Source organism: Falco cherrug, chromosome 1, assembly GCF_023634085.1.
Source record: "Falco cherrug isolate bFalChe1 chromosome 1, bFalChe1.pri, whole genome shotgun sequence".
In the NCBI taxonomy this organism is placed as follows: Eukaryota; Metazoa; Chordata; class Aves; order Falconiformes; family Falconidae; genus Falco; species Falco cherrug.
Window position 1 is genome coordinate 93,502,978 of NC_073697.1, and position 22,935 is coordinate 93,525,912.

At 66.2% G+C, this 22,935-nt stretch overlaps 4 protein-coding genes across 8 annotated transcripts; 3 read left to right on the plus strand and 1 right to left on the minus strand.

Annotated features, from left to right (window-relative positions):
• The first annotated feature begins 3,090 nt into the window (after positions 1 to 3,090).
• LOC102055165 (coiled-coil domain-containing protein 157) lies at positions 3,091 to 8,145 on the plus strand. 2 transcript variants are annotated; one of them, XR_008731847.1, is made up of 5 exons: positions 5,481 to 5,562; positions 5,640 to 6,388; positions 6,493 to 6,570; positions 6,795 to 6,856; positions 6,934 to 6,968. XR_008731847.1 is itself a non-coding variant. In XM_055707995.1 (4 exons), exons 1-4 carry the CDS (start codon positions 3,217 to 3,219, stop codon positions 7,238 to 7,240), a joined length of 1,062 nt encoding a protein of 353 aa, XP_055563970.1. In that variant the 5' UTR covers positions 3,091 to 3,216; the 3' UTR covers positions 7,241 to 8,145. The 2 variants fall into 2 exon arrangements, 1 of the variants encoding a protein (XP_055563970.1); XM_055707995.1 differs by lacking the exons at positions 5,481 to 5,562; positions 5,640 to 6,388; positions 6,493 to 6,570 and adding exons at positions 3,091 to 3,772; positions 4,251 to 4,387 and having other exon boundaries at positions 6,934 to 8,145.
• Positions 8,146 to 8,180: 35 nt separating this feature from the next.
• RNF215 (ring finger protein 215) lies at positions 8,181 to 12,483 on the minus strand. Its single transcript, XM_055707983.1, has 10 exons — positions 12,171 to 12,483; positions 11,536 to 11,664; positions 11,223 to 11,294; positions 11,060 to 11,145; positions 10,325 to 10,379; positions 9,895 to 9,999; positions 9,648 to 9,764; positions 9,435 to 9,572; positions 9,070 to 9,172; positions 8,181 to 8,934 (listed from the first exon to the last, which is right to left on the minus strand). Exons 1-10 carry the CDS (start codon positions 12,453 to 12,455, stop codon positions 8,912 to 8,914), a joined length of 1,113 nt encoding a protein of 370 aa, XP_055563958.1. The 5' UTR covers positions 12,456 to 12,483; the 3' UTR covers positions 8,181 to 8,911.
• A 3,265-nt stretch (positions 12,484 to 15,748) lies between these two features.
• On the plus strand, positions 15,749 to 20,485 carry SEC14L2 (SEC14 like lipid binding 2). Of its 4 annotated transcripts, none has more exons than XM_055700639.1 (12): positions 15,749 to 15,884; positions 17,347 to 17,422; positions 17,531 to 17,574; positions 17,762 to 17,821; positions 17,921 to 18,109; positions 18,600 to 18,695; positions 18,946 to 19,006; positions 19,083 to 19,166; positions 19,364 to 19,470; positions 19,552 to 19,691; positions 19,808 to 19,977; positions 20,077 to 20,485. In XM_055700639.1, exons 1-12 carry the CDS (start codon positions 15,831 to 15,833, stop codon positions 20,226 to 20,228), a joined length of 1,233 nt encoding a protein of 410 aa, XP_055556614.1. In that variant the 5' UTR covers positions 15,749 to 15,830; the 3' UTR covers positions 20,229 to 20,485. The 4 variants fall into 4 exon arrangements, with proteins under 4 accessions (XP_055556614.1, XP_055556617.1, XP_027669635.2 ...); XM_027813834.2 differs by lacking the exon at positions 15,749 to 15,884 and adding an exon at positions 16,615 to 16,708; XM_055700643.1 differs by lacking the exon at positions 15,749 to 15,884 and adding an exon at positions 16,776 to 16,794.
• Positions 20,486 to 20,831: 346 nt separating this feature from the next.
• Positions 20,832 to 22,935, plus strand: MTFP1 (mitochondrial fission process 1; the record flags this gene model as incomplete). Its single annotated transcript, XM_055701733.1, has 4 exons — positions 20,832 to 20,988; positions 21,850 to 21,977; positions 22,053 to 22,285; positions 22,716 to 22,935. Coding segments are annotated over 4 exons (594 nt in total), but the record flags the coding sequence as incomplete, so codon positions are not given.

Below are 22,935 nucleotides of genomic sequence, written 5' to 3' on the forward strand. Positions count from 1 at the left end.
CTTCCCTGCAGACCTCGGAAGCACTCGGGCACAGCTTCACCGGCAGGCCTGGGGGGCAAAAGCACCTTTGGCAATCAGTCGGGCTGACAGAAAGGCGACGGCTTCATTTGAAAAGATGAGCCGTCCCCGCAGAGCTGCTGGCCCGAACAATGAGGGTTTGATTTCGGCGGCGCGGATGCCCCAGGTCTTTCGGGAGACCTTAACTGCAGCCTCTCAGAAGTGGCTAGCTGCAAGCAGCCTGCACGTCCTGGGGCCCGGCAGCTGCGGGAGGGATTTCACCCCACCAAACACTGCTCTGTGGAGATATTCGGGCCTGGGAGGGGTCACTGGAGCACTGACATCCGCCCTCCTTTCCCAAACGCCCTTTGTCCGGGGGAGGGGGGACAACCTCCTTGCCTCTGCGCTGGCCCTTCAGGCTCACTGCGCTCCTAAACACCGAGGGAGGGCCCTTTCCCCATTACAAAGACTCCCTTGCTCTAAGCTGTGCGGTTTTTTTCTCTCAAAAAAGACTGCTGCTGCTGCTCCAGACCTTCACGGGCTATGCAGAAAACCTGCTCAGCGAGCAAGCCACCCCCCTGCCACAGGCCGTGGGGCCCTGCATGTCTGCGGGGCGCACGGCAAGGAGATACTGGCACAGCATGCTGAAACTGGGGGCCTTCCACCAGCAGCTCCTGGACGAGGTGGGACATCTGGGGGCCCTGACCCCCCACCGGCTGAGTGCGGGGCTCGCGGAAATGGCCCTTGCCTCACCCCCAGGTCACGGCCCCTCTCTGGGATGCCCCATGATGTGCGCAGTGGCTGAGCCAGACCTGCGCCCACCTCATGACCCTCCGAGTGCTGACCCATGTGTCAGACTGGACACATCCGTCCCGCACTGTCCCCCGGGATGGCCCGAGTCCCTTCCCCCTCCTCTAAGCAGCGCTCCCAGCCCTGCCACCCAATGGATGCATCCTCTTCCAGGCCTCCACCAGGATCTCGGCACGGGTGAGCTTGGCCGCCTTTGTTGCTTGGAGAAATGTTCTCCTCCTGCCAAAATGCTGCCCCTGTAGCTCTGCCCGCCCCACGCTTTGTGGGGCTGAGCTGGCTGAAATCAGTGACATAACCTGTGGCAAGAACATTATGCCACTCCCCTACATTTCCCCCCACCCCCAAAGACCGTCCTCCTGGAAAAGTCTCACAATAATTCATCTGGCATGACCAGGAGGCAGCGCAGGAGGTGCGAAAGAAGGGGCAGTCACAAGAAGGGGAGCCGGCGTGAAACCCTGGCTCCGCTAAAGTAGCGGTGGCTGGGAAGCTGCCTGGCAGCTTGTAAAAATTCAGTTCCCCTGTGCCCTGCGTCGCGGAGTAGGAAACAAATTCATTTTGCTTGTTAGCGACACGCTTTGGTTGCAACGGGGCAGAGCGAAGAGGGAAGCTGCACTCTTGGCAGCTGTCCTCCTCCAAGCTCTGGGGACTTCTCCCAAGAAAAGGGCTCGCTGGCCTCGTTGCCCCTTGGCTGCACTGACATCCCATCTCCCAGCTTCACCTCTCTGTTTGGGCTCTCACGAACCATTTGCAGCCAACTCTGATCTGGGCCCTGGCTTTATTCTGTCTCTCTCCACCAGCGTCTGCAGTTGGGAGCCTCCTCAGAAGTCGGCCGCTCCACCTCTCAGTGCCCACCGTCGAGTGTCCCTGCCCCAGGCAGCAGCGGCTCAGGCAGCCCCGTGCCCAGGGCTGCCCGCAGCACGGCCGAGAGCAGCCGCAGCATCTCCACCCAGACAACTCGCTCGTTCCTGGAACCCTGCGCCACCTGTGCCAGCGCCCAGGCCAGCCTGCGCGAGGTCGGCCAAACCATCACCAGCATCTGCCAGAGCCAGAACATCCCCTCGGCTCTCAGCAGGTTCCAGGAGCTGGTGGACAACAGCACCGGGAGAAGGACCCTCTCTGCAAGGGATGTGAGCTGCTGGGCCTCCGAGCAGAGCAAGGACCTCTCCGCATCAGCAAACACCTGCAGGCGCTCCTGCAGCAGGTCAGCCCTCTGAAGGCTCAGCTGGAAGACTCCGAGAAGCAGAGGGATGAGCTGCAGAAGCAGGTTGAGGACATTTCCAAGTCGCTCCAGGCAGAGAAGAAGCGCCGAGCGCAGCAGAGGAAGGAGGCTGAGCAGAGGGCAGAAGCGAGGAGGAAAGAGCATTTAGCGGCTGTAGCCAGGCTGGAGTGGGACAAGGACGAGCTACGGAGAGGTACAGCGCTGTTCCTGGCAGCCCCCTCGCAGGCCATTTGCTGCCCCCTTGCTTTAGTGTCCTTGGAGGAGCTGCTGAGCGAGTGGAGTTTTTGTGCTGCTGTAGGGGGCTGCTGTGCTGGAAGAGCGACTCTCCGCCTTACAGGAGGAGCTGGCTGTGAAGCGGGCTGCTGTGCAGGAGCTGGGTAAGGACGCCTGGTCCCCCTGGCCAGGGCCCGTGGAGGGCGTGGGGCCCCCTGGGGACACCTCCTCTGGGTGGGAGCTTCTCCCTGTCCTGCCCAGCCTGGGCCAAAGGTGCCCTGTCTCCCCAGAGGGCACCAAGACGACCCTGCGGGAGGAGCTGAGGAGCGCCACGGTGGCCAGGAGCCGGGTGATGGAGCTGGAGGAGAAGGTGCAGCTGCTCAGCGGCGAGCGGGAGAGGCTGGGCCAGGAGCTGAGCGCCACCAGCACCCAGCTGGGGAAGGAGAAGGCTCAAGTGGAGAGCATCCTGAGGCACGAGGAGGTATGGCGGGGCCCGCTCCCTGGCTCTGGAGCTGCTCTGCAGCCCCGCAGCACGCTGTGGGAGTGGGCCGAGCCGGTGGGTGCTGCTGCCCAGTGCAGGGGCAGTGGCGAGCGGGTGCAGCAGCAGCCCCACGCAGGCTCGCCTGCCCTGTCCAGTCCCTGCAGGCCAAGCAGAGGGTGCTGATGCAGCACGTCGACTGGCTGGACCAGCAGCGTGAGGTGCTGGAAGCCAGCCTGGGAGAGGCCAAGGAGGCCAAGGCCAGGCTGGCAGAGCAGCTGGAGGAGAGCCGGGAGCAGAGCAGGCAACAGCTACGGACGCAGCAGGTCAGCGCTGGCCCCCAGCGTGCGGCAGGCGGCTGCAGGAGCGGGGCTCCTGGGGATGGAGCGGGTGTGGGACACAGCTGTGCCATGGGGTGTCAGGAGCCTCCCGTTGCCCTGTCCCCTGGGACCCGTAGCCGGAGTTTTCCCAGGAGGGGGAGGCAGGCACCTGCTGGGACATGGCCACCCCACGGGAAAGATCCCTCTCCCTCAGCCGCTGCGCAGACAAGTCTCCGCCGGTTTTCCCTGCGGCCGAGGCAGAGGGGAGCAGTGGGAAGCGACTCCTCAGAGACACTCCCGTGCCTCCAGCGTGCCCGTTCCCGGACACGCAGTGTGCTTCACGGTTGGTGCCGTTGCTTCCAACCGACACGGCGAGCTCCCAGGAGAGACCCTGCGCATTGTCACTGACCGCTTCCCACTGTCACGGGACATCCTTCTCACCTAAGGAACGGGAGGAAGCTTTCCTGGGGCTGCGAGTACTCCCGTGGGACTCCCCAGATGGGCACCATCCCCACGTTTGGGAGAGGGCTCAGCAAACCTCACCACGTCCCTGCTGTGCGGTACAGGAGCTGCTGGACATGCTGCGGCGGGAGAAGCTGAACCTGGAGCAGTCTGTCTCGGAGCTGCAGGCCAAAGTGTCCGGGCTGGAGGAGCAGGCGCGGGGGATGCAGGAGCGGGAGAGGCTCCACGTGTTCTTCCCCAAGCTCCATGTCCCAACTGAAGCGCAGATTGAGAGTAAGGCAGCAGGCAGCAGCGCCTGCTTTCTCCACAGTGGGCTTGTGCCTTGAGGGTCTCCCAGAGCTTGCAGGGGATCCTGCCAGCCCCAGCCTCACCGGCAGGATTTGCACAACAGCCTCTGTCCCGCTAACAGCCAGGAAGGGCTGGGGCCATGCACTGTGCTAAGCTGCTTCCATCTTCAAACGCCTCCCTGCGTGGGTGCTGTCCGTCCCACCTCTGGGCCAGGAAATCATGCGGGGCAGCGGCACGGGCACAGCTCTGTTTGCCCCCACGGTTTCAGCTGGCACAGTTGTGGGTCCTGGCTGCCACCTCCCAGGCTGTGCCGGTGCTCCCTGCTTGGGGCAGGCTCCTTTCCAGCGGGCAGCCACCCTGCTTGGCAGGCAGGAGGGTGCTGCCCACCCCTCTGGGCAGGCAGGCAGGCAGCAGCGGGCTGAGCTCTGGTTCCTGCCACAAGGACGTTGCGTTTTGTTTGCAGGCACCGGGAGCTTGACCGAGGACATGGAGAAGCAGATCCAGGCCAACAGCATCCCGGTGGGCGTGCTGGAGGAGAACGCACGGCTCAGGTCTGCGCTAGCCAGGCTGAAGGCGGCTGCTGAGCGCGGCGTCCTGAAGGTGAGGTGGCACCCAAGGCAGGGCGAGCTGGGTGCCAGGGGGATAGGGGTGCAGCACTGTCGGGGCACCGTGTAGCCCAAGAGCAGCCCGTGGGCCCTGGCACTGTCCCATATCCTCTGCGGAGCAGTTCCCCGCTTGCACACCCTTGCAGAAAAGGCTCTGGGTAGCCAAAGGCCGTGGGGCATCTTGCACAACGTCCCCTGCGACTCAGCAGCCGCTTCCCCAGCCTGCCGGGGGGTGAGCTGGACAGAGCTGCCTCCAGAAGGGCACGTAGCTGGACAGGGCTGTGGTCCTTCCCTGTCCCGGGGCCCCGGCTTGCCTTTGGGAGCCAGCCTTGAGGCAGCTGAGCTGGCTGCTCCCAGCTGATGCTTTCCAAGCCAGAGCGACCAAGCCGATGCTGGGCCAGGGCAGCACACGTGGTGCCCGCAGCTGAGAGCTGCCCGGTACACAGGGACAGAGCCAGCCCCGCTGCAGCACGTCCCCTGTGCTGGGCTGCAGCCAGGGGCAGCACACCAGGGTCACTGGTCCCCTGGGAGCGAATGAGGCGGGCAGGGCAGCGCTGGGGCTTGCGCTAACGCCTTGTTGGCTGCTGCTGGAGCAGCCTTTCCTGCCCAGTGAGGGCCACATGCAGCCACAGAGCCAGCCGGGCACGGGGGCTGCTGCAAGGCCCTTCCCCTGGGCCAGCTCCCTCGGCTCAGCCCCGTTAGGTTTTGAGAGGCTCCCTTGGTTTTGGGGTGTGCCTGCCACAGGAGGGCCAGGACCCAGCTCCCTGTGCTGCCAGGAGGTCGCTGTGCTTAAACTCAAGGGGCAGAGGAAAGCTGCTTGGCTCAAGTGCCCGGGGACGGTTCCCAGCTCCTTCACAGATGCCCCGCGGTGCCCACTGTACCACCGTACCACTGCCACCACCTCGGCGGTGAAGGCCACCCAGGTCAGAGGCCGAGAGCTGTGATAGGAGCTGAATGCAAGGGGGAAATTTCACCCCCTCTCTTCTTTTCTCTCTTTTCTCCTCTTTTCTCTCTTTTCTCTCTTTTCTCTCTTTTCTCTCTTTTCTCTCTTTTCTCTCTCTTTTCTCTCTTTTCTCTCTTTTCTTTTCTCTTCTCTTCTGCTCCCCGGTTCATCCCGCAGAGCCAGCTGCTGTCCCAGCTCAGCAGCCAGCACGGCCGGCAGGACGCAGGGTGAGTAGGAACCCAGAGGAAGGGGCCGGGGACCTGCCCTCCTGTTGCTCCCCTCTAACTGCTCGCACCGTTCGCAGGCGGCCCAGCAGCCGAGGCGGCAGGTACAGCATGGGGCCACAGGGAGACGCAGACAAGGCCCAGCAGCAAGCTCCCAGTAGCCACAGTGCTCCCAGCAGCCAGCAGGCTCTCAGCAGCAAGCCAGCTCCCAGCCGCCGGCGCTTACAGCCACTCTCGGCAGAGCCCACCAGCAAACCTGGACCCTGCCTCTCGCTCCTGGCTACAGGCCTGGTGCCCAGGCCCCCTGGGACAAGGAGGGACAGAGCACGTCCTCCCTCCTCTCGCTGCGCCCCTGGCCTCCGCAAATGGTCCCGAGACTAAGGCAGAAACGGGGACCCTGCGCCACCTGCACCAGCCCCGCCACCGTGAGGTCACCCAACCATCACCAGCATCTGCCAGAGCCAGAACATCCCCTCGGCTCTCAGCAGGTTCCAGGAGCTGGTGGACAACAGCACCGGGAGAAGGACCCTCTCTGCAAGGGATGTGAGCTGCTGGGCCTCCGAGCAGAGCAAGGACCTCTCCCGCATCAGCAAACACCTGCAGGCGCTCCTGCAGCAGGTCAGCCCTCTGAAGGCTCAGCTGGAAGACTCCGAGAAGCAGAGGGATGAGCTGCAGAAGCAGGTTGAGGACATTTCCAAGTCGCTCCAGGCAGAGAAGAAGCGCCGAGCGCAGCAGAGGAAGGAGGCTGAGCAGAGGGCGGAAGCGAGGAGGAAAGAGCATTTAGCGGCTGTAGCCAGGCTGGAGTGGGACAAGGACGAGCTACGGAGAGGTACAGCGCTGTTCCTGGCAGCCCCTCGCAGGCCATTTGCTGCCCCCTTGCTTTAGTGTCCTTGGAGGAGCTGCTGAGCGAGTGGAGTTTTTGTGCTGCTGTAGGGGCTGCTGTGCTGGAAGAGCGACTCTCCGCCTTACAGGAGGAGCTGGCTGTGAAGCGGGCTGCTGTGCGGGAGCTGGGTATGGACACATGGTCCCCCTGGCCAGGGCCCGTGGAGGGCGTGGGGCCCCCTGGGGACACCTCCTCTGGGAGCTGAACGCGAGGGGGAAATTTCACCCCCTCTTCTCTTCTCTTCTCTTCTCTTCTCTTCTCTTCTCTTCTCTTCTCTTCTCTTCTCTTTTCTCTTCTCTTCTCTTTTCTCTTCTCTTCTCTTTTCTCTTTTCTCTTCTCTTCTGCTCCCCAGCTCGTCCCGCAGAGCCAGCTGCTGTCCCAGCTCAGCAGCCAGCGCAGCCGGCAGGACACAGGGTGAGTAGGAACCCAGAGGAAGGGGCCGGGGACCTGCCCTCCTGTTGCTCCCCTCTAACTGCTCGCACCGTTCGCAGGCGGCCCAGCAGCCGAGGCGGCAGGGACAGCATGGGGCCACGTGGAGACGAAGACAAGGCCCAGCAGAAGCTCCCAGTGGCCACAGTGCTCCCAGCAGCCAGCAGGCTCCCATCTTCCAGAGGGCTCCCAGTGGCCAGCGAGCTCCCAGAGGCTGGCGCCTACGGCCACTCTCGGCAGAGCCCACCTGCAAGCCCGGGACCCTGCCTCTCGCTCCTGGCTACAGGCCTGGTGCCCAGGCTCTGCGAGACAGGGACAGAGAGAACACGTCCTCCCTGCTCTCACCACACCTACGGCCACCACAAATAAATGCTCACGAGTCTAAGGCAGAAATGAAGTGTCCAGTGAGCTCCCACCCTGCCTCACGGGACCTCGTTACATGTTCTTTGTGCCTCACGAAGGTGCAGTCCCTTGGGACACCCTGTCTCTGCCCATCCCGCCGAGACTGCTTGTTGTTGGCGTAGGAAGCCCAGGGAGAGTCCGTGCAGCAGCTCTGCCACGGCTCTGCTTGGAGCCGCCCTCCTTGTGGTGCTTTGCTGTTTCCTGCAGGACTGCAGCACCCAACGAGCCCGTGCGCTTTCCCCCATTGTCCCTCTCCACTGGGCAACGCTGTGGCCTGTGGTAAAGCAGAGAGCGACGGTGCAGGGGACTGCGGGGCGTTTCCTTCTCCCTCCGCACAGCACCCCCAGGAGAAGCTTTGCTGGAGGAAGCGGGCTGGGGCTGGCTCGGCCCGGCTGCCAGCCAAGGCACCCACACACACGCAGCCAAGGAGCCCTTGCAGGGGAGAGGGTGGGGAGATGCTCCCTGGGTGTGCGAAGCTGCCCCCGCGGAGTTCAGCTGCGCGGGGCCAGGGCTGTTCCTGGGCACTGGAGCTCAGTCGCCCACAGCTTAGCTGCTGCTGGAGTCCCCAGCGTGGCTCTGAGCATGCTTTCCTGCCTGGCTGCAGCAGCACTTAGCTCGTGCCAGGAGCCGTTCCCAAGAGGTGACTGGGATGTGGCCGAGCTGCTTTGAAGGGGAAGGCAGAGCTGGGCTGGGGATGAGGAGTCTGAGCTGCCCTTAGCTTGCTGGCGCTGGCACAGCCACAGCCTGTGAAAACTGCTCGCCCTGCACTGCCAGCGGCCACGAGCGCCCAGAGGAGCCAGGGACCACCGAGCTGCCCACCCAGGCTGGCCCTCAACTCCCCAGCGACGCTGCCAGCCTCAGAGGGCAGCGGGAGCCGTGTCCCCCCAACACAAGACACGGCAGCCCGTCCTTGCTCTGTGTTTAATAGACACACGTGCCGTGCTGCATGGCACAGGAGCCGGTCAGGGCACGCGGCACACCAGTGTTCAGTCAAACAAGCCCCGTGTTTGGTCTCTGCAGCTGGTTCCTGCCGGCCTTTCTAATAAGTTAAATAAAGCGTTCAGCTGCCCTGCCCTCCCGCAGCGAGGTGGCGGGTCGCCCAGCAGCCCTGCCAGCTGCAGCCCCCCGGCCCTGGTAGATCCGCTTGCGATGCCCCTGCAGTGCGGAGGGGCTCCCGCCACAGCCAGGCCCCCTGTCAGGCTCGGGCGCAGCATGGCTCCCGCCTGGGCTCTGCCCACCCTGCCACAGCCATGGGAAAATAGAAATAAAAAAGAAAAAAAGACTTAGAAAAAATTGCTACGAGCAGGGAAAGGGAGCAGCCAGGCCAGGGCTCTCACTGCCTCCAGTCTCCATGTCCCCCCCCTGTTACACCCATGGGTGCCCCTGCAGCTTCCTTTCCCTGCACCCGCTCCCCCAGACCCCGGTACTGGCCATCTGGTGTGTCCCCCCCACCCTCTACTCGTGCCCAGCCAGAATTGCCCCGAGATCTTTCATTCTCTGAACGGCCGGGCACTGCAACGGGCACAGCCACACCGACCCCACTCTGGCAGCAAGTGCCGCTTGTTGAGCACCCCCTGCCCCCCTCCCTCTCCCCGGAGCAGCGATGGGTCTGTCCCTGGAGTGCGTCTGTCGGGCCAGCTAGCTCTCTGTGCAGCAGTTCCCTGCAAGGGAGAAGGATGGAGGGCCATCACACAGGGAGCCTGGGGGGTTCCAATTCCTCCTCAGCCCCCACCCCAGCCCCCACGCACTCCCTGGTCACTGTGGAGGGCACAGCTGGGCACCAGTGTGGCTCTTACCCAGGATGTTGCGCTTGCAGAGCGGGCAGGTCTGCTGCAGCAGGAGCCAGGGGTCCACGCAGTCCCGGTGAAACTCATGGGAGCAGGGCAGCACCCGCAGCCACTGCAGGGAGGGAAGCAGATTGCAGAAATGAGTGGAGCCAGGCAGGGGTACCATCACCGCAGTGGCTGGGCTGCAGCCCTGCCCCAGGGAAGGGGACAATCCTGTGCCATGCGGCCACCTGGCAGGGACACCCTAGCCCCGGTGAGCGAGGGGAGGCTCGGCCCTGGGCTCCAAAGGGATGGCATGAGTATGGTGGCCTCAGGCAGTGACCAGGGCAGGCTCCAGGTCTCCCAGCACAGCACCAGTCCCCCGCAGTCCCTACCTGGCTCTTGTGGAACTGGTCCAAGCAGACAGCACAGCTATCAATCTCACAGGCCTGGCTCCGAAGTGCTTTGCTGGGATGGTACCGCCGGGTTTTCAGTGCCAACAGTCGCTGCCGAATGTGCTGCTTCAGGTCCAGCTACAGAAGCAGAGCAGAAGGTCAGACCCCGGCTGCCAGTCTCCCCAGTGAGAGGCAGAGTGGAGATGTTCCCACCTCAGCATCCTGCTCTGACAGGTCTTGCCGTGACTGCCGCTGAGCCTGCACGATCACCCCGGTGCAGAGAAGCAGGGCAATCAGCAGGATGGTGTTCCACAGCTGCTGGAGGTACTTCTGCAAGAACAGCGCCGGCGGGCAGCCAGTGACTGGGGTGGGGGGCAAAGCAGAGCCCTCTGCTCCCAGCCCCGCCACCACCGTTGCCCCCACGCCGAGGACCCTCCCTCGCCGGCACCGGCACGCGTACCTGGACCTGCGAGCTGTTCTCCCCCGTGCAGATGACCCCCTGCCACTCCCCGTAGAGCCCCCCTCGGGAGAGGCCGCAGGTCGACCAGAGGGTGAGCGTCACTCCCTGCAAGGCAGGAGACAGCATTGCTGGTGGCCGCGCTGGCTCGCAGCACTGCTGCAGCCTGGGGGGGCCTGCCACGCTGGGTGAACCACACGGGTCAAGGGCAGGAGGAACTGCTGGTGGCTGCCAGCTGCCCTGCTCCCACGGAGCGACTCTCTGGGCGAACCGAGGAACCAGCAGCTTCAAGAGCTTTTGTGGATCTGGCTCCTGCTCCCTGCAGCTCAGCTTCCCATCGGTCAGGGAAGTCTGGCTGCGCACAGCCATGCCCATGCCCTCCCACCAGGAAAGAGAGGAGGAGGAGGAGGAGGAGGAAGGAAGGCCTACATACCAGGTTCTCCAGTAGCACTGCCTGGTACGTGATCTTCGCTGTAGCCTGGAGCCCCCTGTTGCAAACAAAAAGCAAGAGAAGCGTCAATCCCATGGGCCCACAGCACCCCAGTGCCAGGGAGCACCCCCTTCTCCAGAGGTCCAGGAAGCCCCTGCTGAGCTGTAGGCAAGGGAGGGTCACCAGGGACAGAGGAACACACAGGGGAGGTGACAGCAAGACCCCCGCTCCCCAGCCATGCCCAGCCCCCCTGAGCAACCCTGCACAGGTCTCTTCCTCCCAGCACCGTGCCCCAGTTTCCCCATCTGTGACACCACAGCAGCAGCACTGATTTACCACACGTAAGAAGGACCAAGGGGGTCCTGTCACTGTAGGTGGTAGGAATAAACCCCAACAAAGGCAGCGGGTATGCTGATAACCAGCTGGTCTGTCTGATTTGTACTGAGAGTCCTAAAGACCTTGGCCAAGACCACTGTCAGTCCCAGCTGTCACGTGGGGACGCGTGGAAGGGCTCAAGCCCCGAGGAAGGGCTGGATCTGATTCAAACCCTCCCGGGAAACAAGTCTCAGCCCCAGCTGGCCTCTGCACAGCGCAAGCTCGACACCAGCCCAGCACATGTGACGCGCTGTGTGAGGGACCACCCCAGGGCAGCCCCCGGCTGTCACAGCCAGGCAGGCAACCAGGTGCAGAGAGATGGCTCGTGCCCGATCCCCCCCTCCCCGCTGCCCCAGCCCCTACCGCAGCAGCGCTCCCAACAGCTTGGTGACGTTGTCCGAGGACTGGATCACGATCACAGGCTTGGCAAGAAGCTGGGAAACATCCAGCTGCACCAGAAAGGAAAGCAACAGCCATCAGCAGGGCCCAAGACCAGCTCGGGGACCCGCTGCCGGGACTCTCCTACCTCCCGAATGGCATTCTGGTTCAGAGCCAGGATAAGCAGGGCTGACGCCCCCAGCACCAGCGCTCGCTTCATCTGTGGAGACAGAGGGCACAGCTCAGGGCACTGCACAGCTCAGCTCCTGTCCTGCTGCAGGGAACAGGCAGGACGCAGTGCCTCTTTGCTCTGGCTGGAGTATCGCAAGGGACCCAAGGGGCGCTGGCACTGCCTGGGAGCCCCGTCACAGACCCCCCCTACCACCAAGCACAGGCCAGGACCCCCCACATCTGGCAAGGAGACACCCCACAGGTGCCCTGTGCCAGGAGCAGACAGGCACCTTGCTGACGACGGCAGCGGTGAAGGACTCCTCCTTGGCACCCCGTGGCACCTCGGCTGGCTCCTCGCCCACGGGCACCACACCGATCCAGCTGTCGGCAGCGCCCAGCTCCGGCTCCGTGTGTCCCACCTGGGGGGCACGGCAGCACCAGTGGGGGTGAGAGCTGGTATGAACACCTCGAGGCTCAGGGCACCCCCAAAAACACCCCACGTCCCCAGTGCCCCAGGGAGCTGGGCACGGCACAGGGATGGGGACAGCAGCCAGGGTGGCACAGGGGACAGGACCTGGCCGCTGCACCTCCACCCCTGCCTGCACCCCCGCTCTGTTGGTGGCTCCCCCTGTGCTGCCCCCAGCCTGTACCCCCCAGTGCCGGCTGTCCCTCCCCAGTGCCTCCCAGCACCCACTGGCCCCCCAGCACCCACTGCCCCCTCCCCTGTGCCCCCCAGTACCCTCTGCCCACCTCCCCAGCGCCTCCCAGCGCCCATTGCCCCCTCCCCAGTGCCTCCCAGCGCCCACTGCCCCCTCCCCAGTACTTCCCAGCGCCCACTGCGCCCTCCCCAGTGCCTCCCAGCACCCGCTGCCCTCCCCAGCGCCCCCCCGAGCCCCCAGCCGCGGTGCCGCGGGCCGGCGCTCACCAGCAGCAGGCGGCCGCGGATCTCCTCCTCCCCGCCCCGCGGGACCCCCCGGCCCGGGCCGGCCCGGCCGCCCCCCGCGCCCAGCACGGCCCCGCGCAGCGTGTAGGAGCCGCCGGCCCCTGCGGCCGCCCCGGCCCCGCCCGCCGCCCCGCTCCCGGCCCCTGCCCCTGCCCCCGGCCCGGGCCCGGACACCGCCACCTCGACGCGGGCGGCGGGCGCCGGCCCCGGCCCGGCCCGGCAGAGCGCCAGGAGCGGCGCCAGCAGCACAGCCTGCAGCGCCGCCATAGCCGCGCCGCCCGCACCGCAGCGCCGCGCCCCCTGCCGGCGCGGAGGACCCGTCTCACCGCCGGCCGCCGCCAGAGGGCGCAAGAGAGCCCGCGGCGCCAGCGCGGGCGGCGGCGGCGGGACGAGGATGGGCACCGGGGCAGGGACCGGCACCGGGAGCGGGGCCAGGGGCGGGGGCAGGGACAGGGACTGGCACCGGGAGCGGGGACGGGGACAGGGACTGGCACCGGGAGCAGGGCCAGGAGCAGGGACGGGGATGGGGACTGGCACGGGGACAGGGACCGGCACCGGGAGCGGAGACAGGGGTGAGGACGGGGATGGGGACCAGGACAGGGACTGGCACCGGCACTGGGAGCGAGACTGGGGACAGGGACAGAGAGAGAGCAGCACCCAGGGCCGAGCTAGGGACACGGGCCAGGACCAGGACAGGGACTGGGACAGGGACTGGGACCAGGACCAGGAGAGGGACAGGGACAGAAAGTGGCAGCCAGGGCCGAGCCAAGGCCAAGGGGTGGCAGAGGGACAGGGACCAGCCCTGGGACAGGGACTGGCATAGGGACACTACCCCCCATGGCCCTGCTTCCCTGCGGGTGCAGGGGCACACATGGGTGCCACGGGGACACACGTGCCCTCAGGGGCACAGCCATGGGTGCACAGGGACATGCACAGCCCTGCACACATGGGCACCCCATCCCTGCACCCCACGGCCACAGCCGCCACGGCACATGCGTGGGCACACGCCTGGGTGACACGGGCACACGTCAACACCCCAGTACCCCAAAATCTCAACCACCCCCCACCCAACCATCCCCATCCTGGCATGTGCCAGGCAGCCCTGCCGGTGCCACCATCCCGGTCCTGCTCCAGCCACGTGTCCCTGGCACGTGCCAGCGTGGGGATTTGCCGGGAGGATTAGCCGTCGCACAGGTCCCGGTGCTGACCTGCTTTTGGCAGGGGCCACGCCGGGGATGGGGACTCAGTGCCATGGCATCCCAGTTCCCACAGCCACTGGATGCCCACGGGACAGGTCTGGGTGTGACCCTGGTGTCCCCCCCGTCCCCAGCCCTGTTGCAATTGCGGGGGTTTAATCTCAGGGCGGGCAAGGCCCCTCCGCCCACAGCCGGCAACCGGAGCCGGTTTAACCGCACAGCAAAACATCCCCGTGTAACAACAGCCCGGAATCCCATCCAGCTCCGGAGCCGCGCGGTGGAAGGTGGTCACCCATCCGGGTTCCTGTGCGGCTTCCATAGAGGAGCCCAAAATGGGAGCGTGGGGGGGCTGCTGCCCTGAGCACTGCCCCACAGGGGGACACACAAGTGTGGGACCAGCATCGTGGGACACACATGGGGTGCAAATGGCTCTGTGGAGCATCCCTAGGTTTGTGGGACATAGATGGCTTCACGAGACATCCACAGCTCCAAGGGACACATATGGCTCCATGGGACACCCATCCATGGAACGTGGATGGCTCCATGAGACATCCAGGGGTCCATGGGACACGCACAGCTCCATGGGACAGCCACAGCTTCAAGGGACACATATGGCTCCATGGAATGTGCATGGCTCCTTGGGCCATCCATAGGTCCATGGGATACAAACGGCTCTGTGGGACATGCAGAGCTCCATGGGACATCTGTGGGTCCATGGGACAGCCACAGCTCCGTGGGACACCCACAGCTCCAAGGGACATGTATGGTTCCATGGGACGTCCATAGGACATGGATGTCTCCATGGGATGTGTACAGCTCCATGGGACATCCATGGGGGACATGTGGCTCCACGGGATGTGCACAACCCCACAGGACACACATGACACTCCTGCGAGGGGACAGTAAGGATGGGAGAACCTTCCCCTGCTCAGAACCCCACCAGGGCTGGGGCTGTGGGACCCCTGCAGGGACCCCTTCTCCTGGCCGGGACCCCTTCTCCTGGCCAGGCCCCCTCCCCAGCTGGGGTCCCCCTCTCGGGGAGGTCCCCTTCCCTGGGGAGCCAGGGCTACCGTACATGAGGTGGCAGCCGGAGGGGGAGCCCAGTAGCCATGGTGCCTCTGCCCTGTCCCTGTCCCCTCTCCCCAGTGCCTCACCCGTGCGCCAGCCCCTGTGTCTGAGCTGTCACCCTGTCCCCACCTCTGTCCTCTGCCCTGCCCCACCTTCCATCCCCACTCCCACATCTGTTCCCATCTCCCATTCCTGTCACTGTCCCTCTCCCTGCTATCTGCCCACTTACCACCCGCACCCCATGGCCCCCCTACCCCCCGTGTCCTCCCATACCCCCATAGCCCCACACCCTGCCATGTCCCCCACATGATCCATACCTCCCCGTACCCTCCCATACCCCATCACGTCCCTCCATACCCCCCATACCCTCCCGTGCCCCCCATACCCCCCCATAATCCCCCTGCCCCTCCATGTCCCCCATATCCCCCAAACCTCCCATGCCCCCCATACTTCCCAAGTCCCCCTGTGCTCCCATACCCCCTATAGTCCACATACCCCCTGTACCCCCTAGCCCCCATGTTCCCCATATGCCCCATGACCCCTATAGCCCCCATACCCCCCCACGCACCCATACCTTGCATACCCTATATAGCCCCCATAGTCTTTATAGCCCCCATACCCACCATGCCCCCATAGCCCCCAGACCCCCCACCCCACCATACCCTCCATGCCCCCATACCTCCTGTACCCCCTTATAGCCCCCGTACCCCCCATAGACCCCATACCCCCATGCACCCATACGTCCCATACTTCATATAAGCCCCAGAGCCTCTATAGCCCCCCATAGCCTCCCCATGTTCCCATACCCCCCACAGCCCCCATACTCCCATGCCCCGTACCTCCCATACCCTGTATAGCCCCCATAGCCTTTATAGCCCCCACATCCCCCAACCCTGCAGACCTCCCATACCCCCCATGCTCCCATACCCCGTAGAGCCCCCATGCACCCATACCTCGCATACCCTCTACAGCCCCCAGACCCCCATACACCCCATGACCCCTATAGCCCCCATAACCCCGTGCACCCATACCTGCCATACCCCCTATAGCCCCCATGGCCTCTATAGCCCCCATGGCCCCAACCCCACCATACCCCCTATACCCCCCGTACCCCCTATAGCCCCCGTACCCCCTATAGCCCCCGTACCCCCCACGCCCCGCCACGCCCCCACAGCCCCGCCCCCACGCCCCGCCCTGCTCCGGGGCGGCGGCGGGCGCTGACCGGGCGGGCAGGGGGCGGCGGGCAGGGTCCAAGGCCGGCCGGGGCGGGCCGGGGCGGGCCGGGGCGGGCCGGGGGCGGTGCTGCGGGGCCTCCGCAACCTGCCGCCGCCCGGGCCGCCCGGCAGAGGCGGCCATCCCCGCCCGGGGCCGCGGCACCATGAGCGGCCGCGTCGGGGACCTCAGCCCGCGGCAGGCGGAGGCGCTGGCCCAGGTGAGCCGGTACCGGCATCCGGGGATGCCGGGGGGGGCGGGCGGAGCCGCCCCGACACGCTCCGCCATCCTCTGCCTGCGCGGCGCCGGGCATCGCCCCCCGCCCCCCGCCCGGGCCGCCCCCGCCCGCCGCCGCCGCCCGCCCCGCAGCGCCCACGGGGAGTCCCTGGGGGTCTCACCGGTGAGCCCCCCCCGCGGCGCTGCCCGCTGGGGAACGACCGGCCTGGGTGGGCCCTGGGGGTCTCACCGGCTGGACCATCCCGCTGGCACCCCCCCGGGACCGGGCACCGGCGAGCTCCCCCATCCCTCTCCCATCTTCCCTGCTGGTCCCACCGACGGGTGGGAAACCCCCGGCAGGGCTCCCGGGGCTGGGGGTGCCCGGCCGAACCAGTGGTGGTCGGTCACCCACCAGGGTGGCTGTGCCACCCAAGGCCACCTCCGACGCCTTCGCCGGCACCTCGCCGGGTGCCAGGCCCCACCCGCATCCCCGCACCCCACCACGAGGGCAGGCGGCCGCGTTATCTGATGGGTGCCCGTCCAGCCCAGCCAAACTCCAGCCGCGGTCGATGACCCCACCGGCACCGGGCACCGGGAGCAGGCGCAGGGCACGGAGCCGAAACGTGGGTGATGACCTCGCTGGGGTCCCGGCACCGGGAGCAGGCGCAGGGTGCGGAGCCAAAACATGGGCGATGACCCCGCTGGGGTCCCGGCACCGGGAGCAGGCACAGGGTGCGGAGCCGAAACTGTCCCAGTGCCAAGGCGGCAACGGGTGGGCGAGAAAGGCGAGCTGCGAAACCCGTCCGCCGGCACCTTGTTTTTCTCAGGGTGAAGAAGCTAATCCCGGGTTTAATTACACCTAAATTCAGCGGGAGATAATCTAATCAGCCTCATTAAGGCGAGGTCCTGGACTGGTACGGAGATTTGGGCTGGGGCTTTGCTGGGGTGAGCAGGGCCACGTGCCAAGGGTGCCCCGGCACCCCCACACTCCCCCAGTTCTGCACCCTCCTGCCTGCTCTGGGCCACCCAGGGGGGCTGTGAACCGCTGGGATGTCACCAGAGCAGGGGGACAGGCAGTGACCGACCAGTGACTGGCTCAGCCCCGAAGGATGCCACGGGTGATGGCAGAGGAGGGGGTTGGTCCACCTGCGGGACAAGGGCTTGTGGGACCCTCGCCAGGGGCAGCCCCCACTCACACCTTTAGCAAGAGGATCGGCTTGGGGACAGGCGGTGCTCAGTGGCTGGCCTGGGGACAGTCCCCTGCCAGGGAGGAAAGTGGAGATGGCCACTCACTGTGGCTGCACCTGGTGGCAGGGACGGGGCACGGGGTGCCCCTTCTCTCCTGGGACAGTCCCAGTCCTGGATGGGGCTTTTTTTGAGGGGGAGGGGTACACAAACATGAAGCCCTGGAGCTTTTGGGGCGGGAGCAGGGACCCATCCACCAATGATCCCTCTTCTCCCCACAGTTTCGGGAGAACCTGAAGGACGTGCTGCCCTCCCTGCCCTCCCAGGATGACTATTTCCTCCTGAAATGGCTCCGAGGTAACCCCAGGGGGGGGGGGGCACATGTGGTGGGGGCTGGAAGACCCCATGGGGGGCTGTGGGGCTGGGGACATCAGCAGTGGCGCTGAGCTTTCTGCTGTCTTGCAGCGCGTTGCTTCGACCTGCCCAAGTCAGAGGCGATGCTCCGCAAGGTGAGAGGGGCACCCCGCTTTTTGGGGGGGACCTTGCCATACCACCATTGTCACCTGGGATGGGACAGTGCGCCATGGGCCACCAGCCTCTCCCAACAAGGGTGACCCTCCCATGGGGTGTCCCTCATCCCATGGGATGGGGGGTCCCCAAATCCCCTCACCCCAGCTTGCTCTGCCCCCTCTGCAGCATGTCGAGGTCCGCAAACACATGGACGCCGACAACATCATCGCCTGGGAGGCCCCTGAGGTGGGTGTCCCCAGCCCCGGGGTGGGAGTCCACGGAGGGGGACTGTCCCCTCCCTGGGAGGGTGCGCGGTCCCCCTGAGCCCCTTGCTGTCTCCCGCAGGTGATCAAGAAGTACATGTCAGGGGGAATGTGTGGCTATGACCGGGAGGGCTGCCCCATCTGGTACGAGATCATCGGGCCGCTGGATGCCAAGGGGCTGCTCTTCTCCGCCTCCAAGCAGGACCTGCTCAAGAACAAGTTCCGTGACTGCGAGGTGCTGCGGCAGGAGTGTGAGCAGCAGAGCCAGAAGGTGGGCACCTGCCTGCCCCACCAGCCCCACTCTTGTCCATCCCCACCAGCCCAGCTCCCCACCGTCCCCGCCAACACGTCCCCACCAGCCCCCCAGGCCCATGTCCCTGCCAGCCCCATAAATCCATGTCTGGTCCATCCCCACCAGCCAGTGCCCTCCCCAGCCCCATGGGTCCATGTCCAGTCCAGCCCCCTCAGTCCATGTCCCTGCCAGTCCCATTAAGTCCACACCTTGTCCATCCCCACAACCCAATGTTCTACCCAGCCCTGTAGTCCACATCCAGTCCATCCCCACTAGCCCATGTCCCTGCCAGCCCCACAAGTCCATGTCCTGTCCATCCCCACCAGCCCGTGTCCCCATCCCAGCACCCACACCAGCCCACAATGCCCCTTCTCCCCACACCAGCACTTGGGAGGGAGCTCTGGCCCGGGGGGGACCAGTCCCTGCAGGGGGTGGATGCCAGCTGAGCCCCCCTGTCCTCCTGTCCCAGCTGGGCAAGAAGATCGAGATGGTGATGATGGTCTATGACTGTGAGGGCCTGGGCCTGAAGCACCTCTGGAAGCCAGCTGTGGACACGTACGGGGAGGTGAGGGGCTCCCTGCCCGCCCCCCCTTCCCCCGCTGGGGGCCACTGCTGTCCCCAGGCTGCAGCAGGGATGCAGGGATGTGGGCCAGCTCGTGCCCCGAGAGATGATGTGGGGCGGGTCCCTGCCGGTGTCCCACACCCCTCCAGCGCTTTGGGGTGGGGGTCCCAGCCTGCACCCTGCTGCGCTCCCCCCTGTGCCTTGGTGGGTGCATGGGGCACAGGGATGACCTGAAGCTCTCCCCATCCTGCAGCTCCTGTCCATGTTCGAGGAGAACTACCCCGAGTCCCTGAAGCGCCTGTTTATTGTGAAGGGTGAGTCTGGCCCCAGGGTCCCACTCCCCCTGGCTGGGTGCTGACCCCTACCCTAACACCCCCCATCTTCCCCCAGCCCCCAAGATCTTCCCCGTTGCCTACAACCTCGTCAAGCACTTCCTGAGTGAGGACACTCGCAAGAAGGTCGTGGTCCTGGGATGTGAGTCCTGACCCCCTCCCCAGGGTCTCCCCAGCTGGAGGGGTGCGGTGGAAGCCAAAAACGGGGTGCCGTGTCCCCTTCTGCTTTCATCCCACCCAGGGGTGAAACCTCAGCCCTGGGGGGTGGTCCCTGGCTGGGCCAGGGCTCGCTGCAGGGCTCACAGCCCCCCTAAACCCCGCCGTCCTCCACCTCACCAGCCAACTGGAAGGAGATCCTGCAGAAATACATTGACCCCGGGCAGATCCCGGTGGAATACGGGGGCACCCTGACAGACCCCGACGGGGACCCCAAGTGCCCAAGCAAGGTAGAAGCCCCCTTCCCCCGAGCTCCTCAGGGTTGCAGGGGTGGTCCCCCCATCCCTACATCCATCTCCATCCCCTTCCAGATCAACTACGGGGGGGACGTGCCCCAGCACTACTACGTGCGGGACCAGCTGGCGCAGCAGTACGAGCACACCGTGGTGGTCAGCCGCGGCTCATCCCACCAGGTCGAGTACGAGATCCTCTTCCCCGGCTGCGTCCTCAGGTGAGGAGGGGGCTCAGGTGGGGAGGGGGCTCCATGCCACGGGGAAGAGAGAGCTGTGATACAACGGTGGGTGTCCCCCACGCCACCGCGGGAGCCTGACAGCTCTCCTGGTGCAGGTGGCAGTTCAGGTCGGAGGGAGCCGATGTGGGGTTCGGGGTGTACCTGAAGACCAAGGTCGGGGAGCGGCAGCGGGCAGGCGACATGACCGAGGTGTACCCCAACCAGCGCTACAACGCCCACATGGTGCCCGAGGACGGCTCCCTCACCTGCTCCACGCCTGGCATCTGTGAGCACACCCCCTGCATGGGGGGGCATGGGGCTGGGGGGACACACACGGCCCCCCGGCTGCTCCCCACGCCCCTGACACCCCCCTTCCTCCCCGCAGATGTCCTGCGCTTCGACAACACCTACAGCTACCTCCACGCCAAGAAGGTGAGCTACAGCGTGGAGGTGCTGCTGCCCGACGCCACCTCCGCCCAGCAGATCCAGCAGCTGGGGGACAAGCTCAGCGAGGTGGGGCTCAGCCACAGCCCCTAGCGACGCCCCCCCACCGCTCTGTGCCCCCAGGATGGGCCAGTGACCCCCCTGCCCCAGCACGGCAGCTGGGAGGATGGGGAAGGGGCTGAGCCCCCCCCCAAGCACATGGACTGGGGTGGGGGGTGAGCGGGGCCGGAGGGGGACAGAGCACATGTGGGTGTCATCCCCCCCCCCCCCCCCCCCGCCCCCGTGCCTTATGTGGGTCCTGTGCCCAGCTGCTGCTGCGTGGGGTGGGGGAAGTAAAGGGATGGACTCAGCTGGGTCTCCTCTGGTTTTTGTCCCCCAGCCGGCCCCTGCTGCCCCCCACCCCATAGCCAGCCCTACCGGCCCCCCCAGCCGGCCTCTGCTGCCCCCCCACGCCATAGTCGGCCCTACCGACCCCCCCCGCCGGCCCCTGCTGCCCCCCCCCAGCCCTACTGACCCTCCAAGCCAGCCCCTGCTGCCCCCCCCCCCCCCCCCCCAAGCCCTACTGACCCCCCCGAGCCCCCCAGCCGGCCCCTGCTGCTCCCCCCCCGCCCCACGGGCTGGTCCATCCCCATTAACCACACCTCACGCCCCCGCTGGCCCCGCCTCGGCCCCACATCCCGCCACGTGACCACGTGACGCAGCGCCGCCCGGCCCCGCCCTTGTCGCCGTCTCGCCGCGCCGGGGGGGGCGGGGCCTGGTGACGCGGGCGGGGAGGGGCGGGGCGTGCGGCGGGAGCGCGCCATGGGGGCGGCGGAGCCTGACCGCTACCGGGACACGTGGGTCCGCTACCTGGGTGAGCACCCCCGGGCACCGGGCAGTGACACCGGGCACCCCCCTGGGTATCGGGCAGTGACACCGGGCACCCCCCCGGGGCACTGCGCATCCCCCCGGGCACCGGGCACTGACACCGGGGTCCCCTCCGGGCACTGGGCACCCCCCTGGGTATCGGGCAGTGACACCGGGCACCCCCCCCGGGGCACTGCGCATCCCCCGGGCACCGGGCACTGACACCGGGGTCCCCTCCGGGCACTGGGCACCCCCCCTGGGTATCGGGCACTGATACCGGGCACCCCCCCGGGGCACTGGGCATTCTCCGGGCGCTGGGCACCCCCCTGGGTATCGGGCACTGATACCGGGAACCGCACCGGGTGCTCCCCCAGGCACCGGGTGCTATGTCGGGTACCGGGCACTGACACTGGGCATCCCCCCCTGGTACCGGGCACTGACACGGGGAACTGTACACCCCCCCCCTCCGGGTATCAGGCACCAGACACTGACACCGGGCACCGACACCGGGAGCTGCACCGGGCACGCCCCCAGGCACCGGGTACTGATGGTGGGCACCCCCCGGGTACCAGGCACTGACACGCAGCAGTGGTACCACACACTGACACCTGTCCTTGGGCACTGACACCCAGCACCAGTCACTGCCACCAGCACGGACACAGGGTACTGGTACCATGCACTGACACTGGGTACCAGTCACAGACAGCAGTGCCAGCGCCAGCCGTGTCACCCTAGCTGTCCCAAGGTGATGCAACTGCTCCGAACACCCCCATGCCCCTGCTGCCCTCCTGGGGGAATGGGGACACGCAGTGGGGAAGCACAGGGACATGGCCAGTCTCTGGCCCCATTGACCCCCCCCAACCCCCAGGTTATGCCAACGAGGTGGGCGAGTCCTTCCGCCCGCTGGTGCCGTTGCAGGTGGTGTGGGCCAGCTACGGTGTGGCCACCGCCTACGTGACCGCTGACGCCATCGACAAGGGCCAGAAAGCTGCCACTGTGAGTGTCACCCCTTACACTGCCCCCACCCCCAACCCGCTGTCCTCACCACTGACCTCCCTCCATCACCCCCAGGAACATGCACAGGACCCCGCACGGGCCACGCGGGTAGGGGTGGCTGTGGTGGACACGTTTGTCTGGCAGAGCCTGGCCTCAGTGGCCATCCCTGGCTTCACCATCAACCGCCTCTGCGCCGCCTCGCTGGCCCTGCTGGGCACCCTCACCCGCTGGCCACTGCCCGTGCGCCGGTGGACCACCACTGCCCTGGGGCTGGGTGCCATCCCCCTCATCATCACCCCCATCGACAGGTAAGGGACACCCCCTTGGGGACACGTGGGTACCACTTCCCCATCCCTGCATCCCACGGGGCATCCCCCCATCCCAGGCCAGAGGGATGAAGTGCTTCTCCTCACAGGGGAGCTGTTCCCAGTATGGGCTTAGGGCTGGGGGAGCACGGGGTGACTGGGGAGGGGGTCCCTGCGCCAAAGGGGCTTTGCCAGGGCCCAGCCAGGTCATGGCCCCATGGGAATGAAGATTAGCGGGAGCCAGGGGCTGAGCAGGGGATTAGCGAGGTGAGGCTGCGCTAAGCCTGGTTTTGGGGGGGCTGGGGCCTCTGGGACATTAGGGACAGGTCCCAGGGGGACTGGGGACAGCTCCAGCCAGCCCCTCCTCATCTTAGCCAATTAACCATACCCCAGGGAGCCCCCAGGACCCCACCAATCCTCTCTCTTGCTGCAGGACTGTGGATTTCCTGATGGACTCCAGCCTCCGCAAGCTCTATGGGGCGCCAGGAGAGCCCCCGGCGCCACACTGAGCCCCCCTGGTCTGGGGAAACTGAGGCAACACTGCTGATCTTGGGGTGCTGTGACCCACCTACTGTGAACCCTTGCTCCAGCGATGGCCTGGGAGCTGCCCCCCCTGTCCCATGGCTGGTCCTAATAAACCATTTCAACCCTGA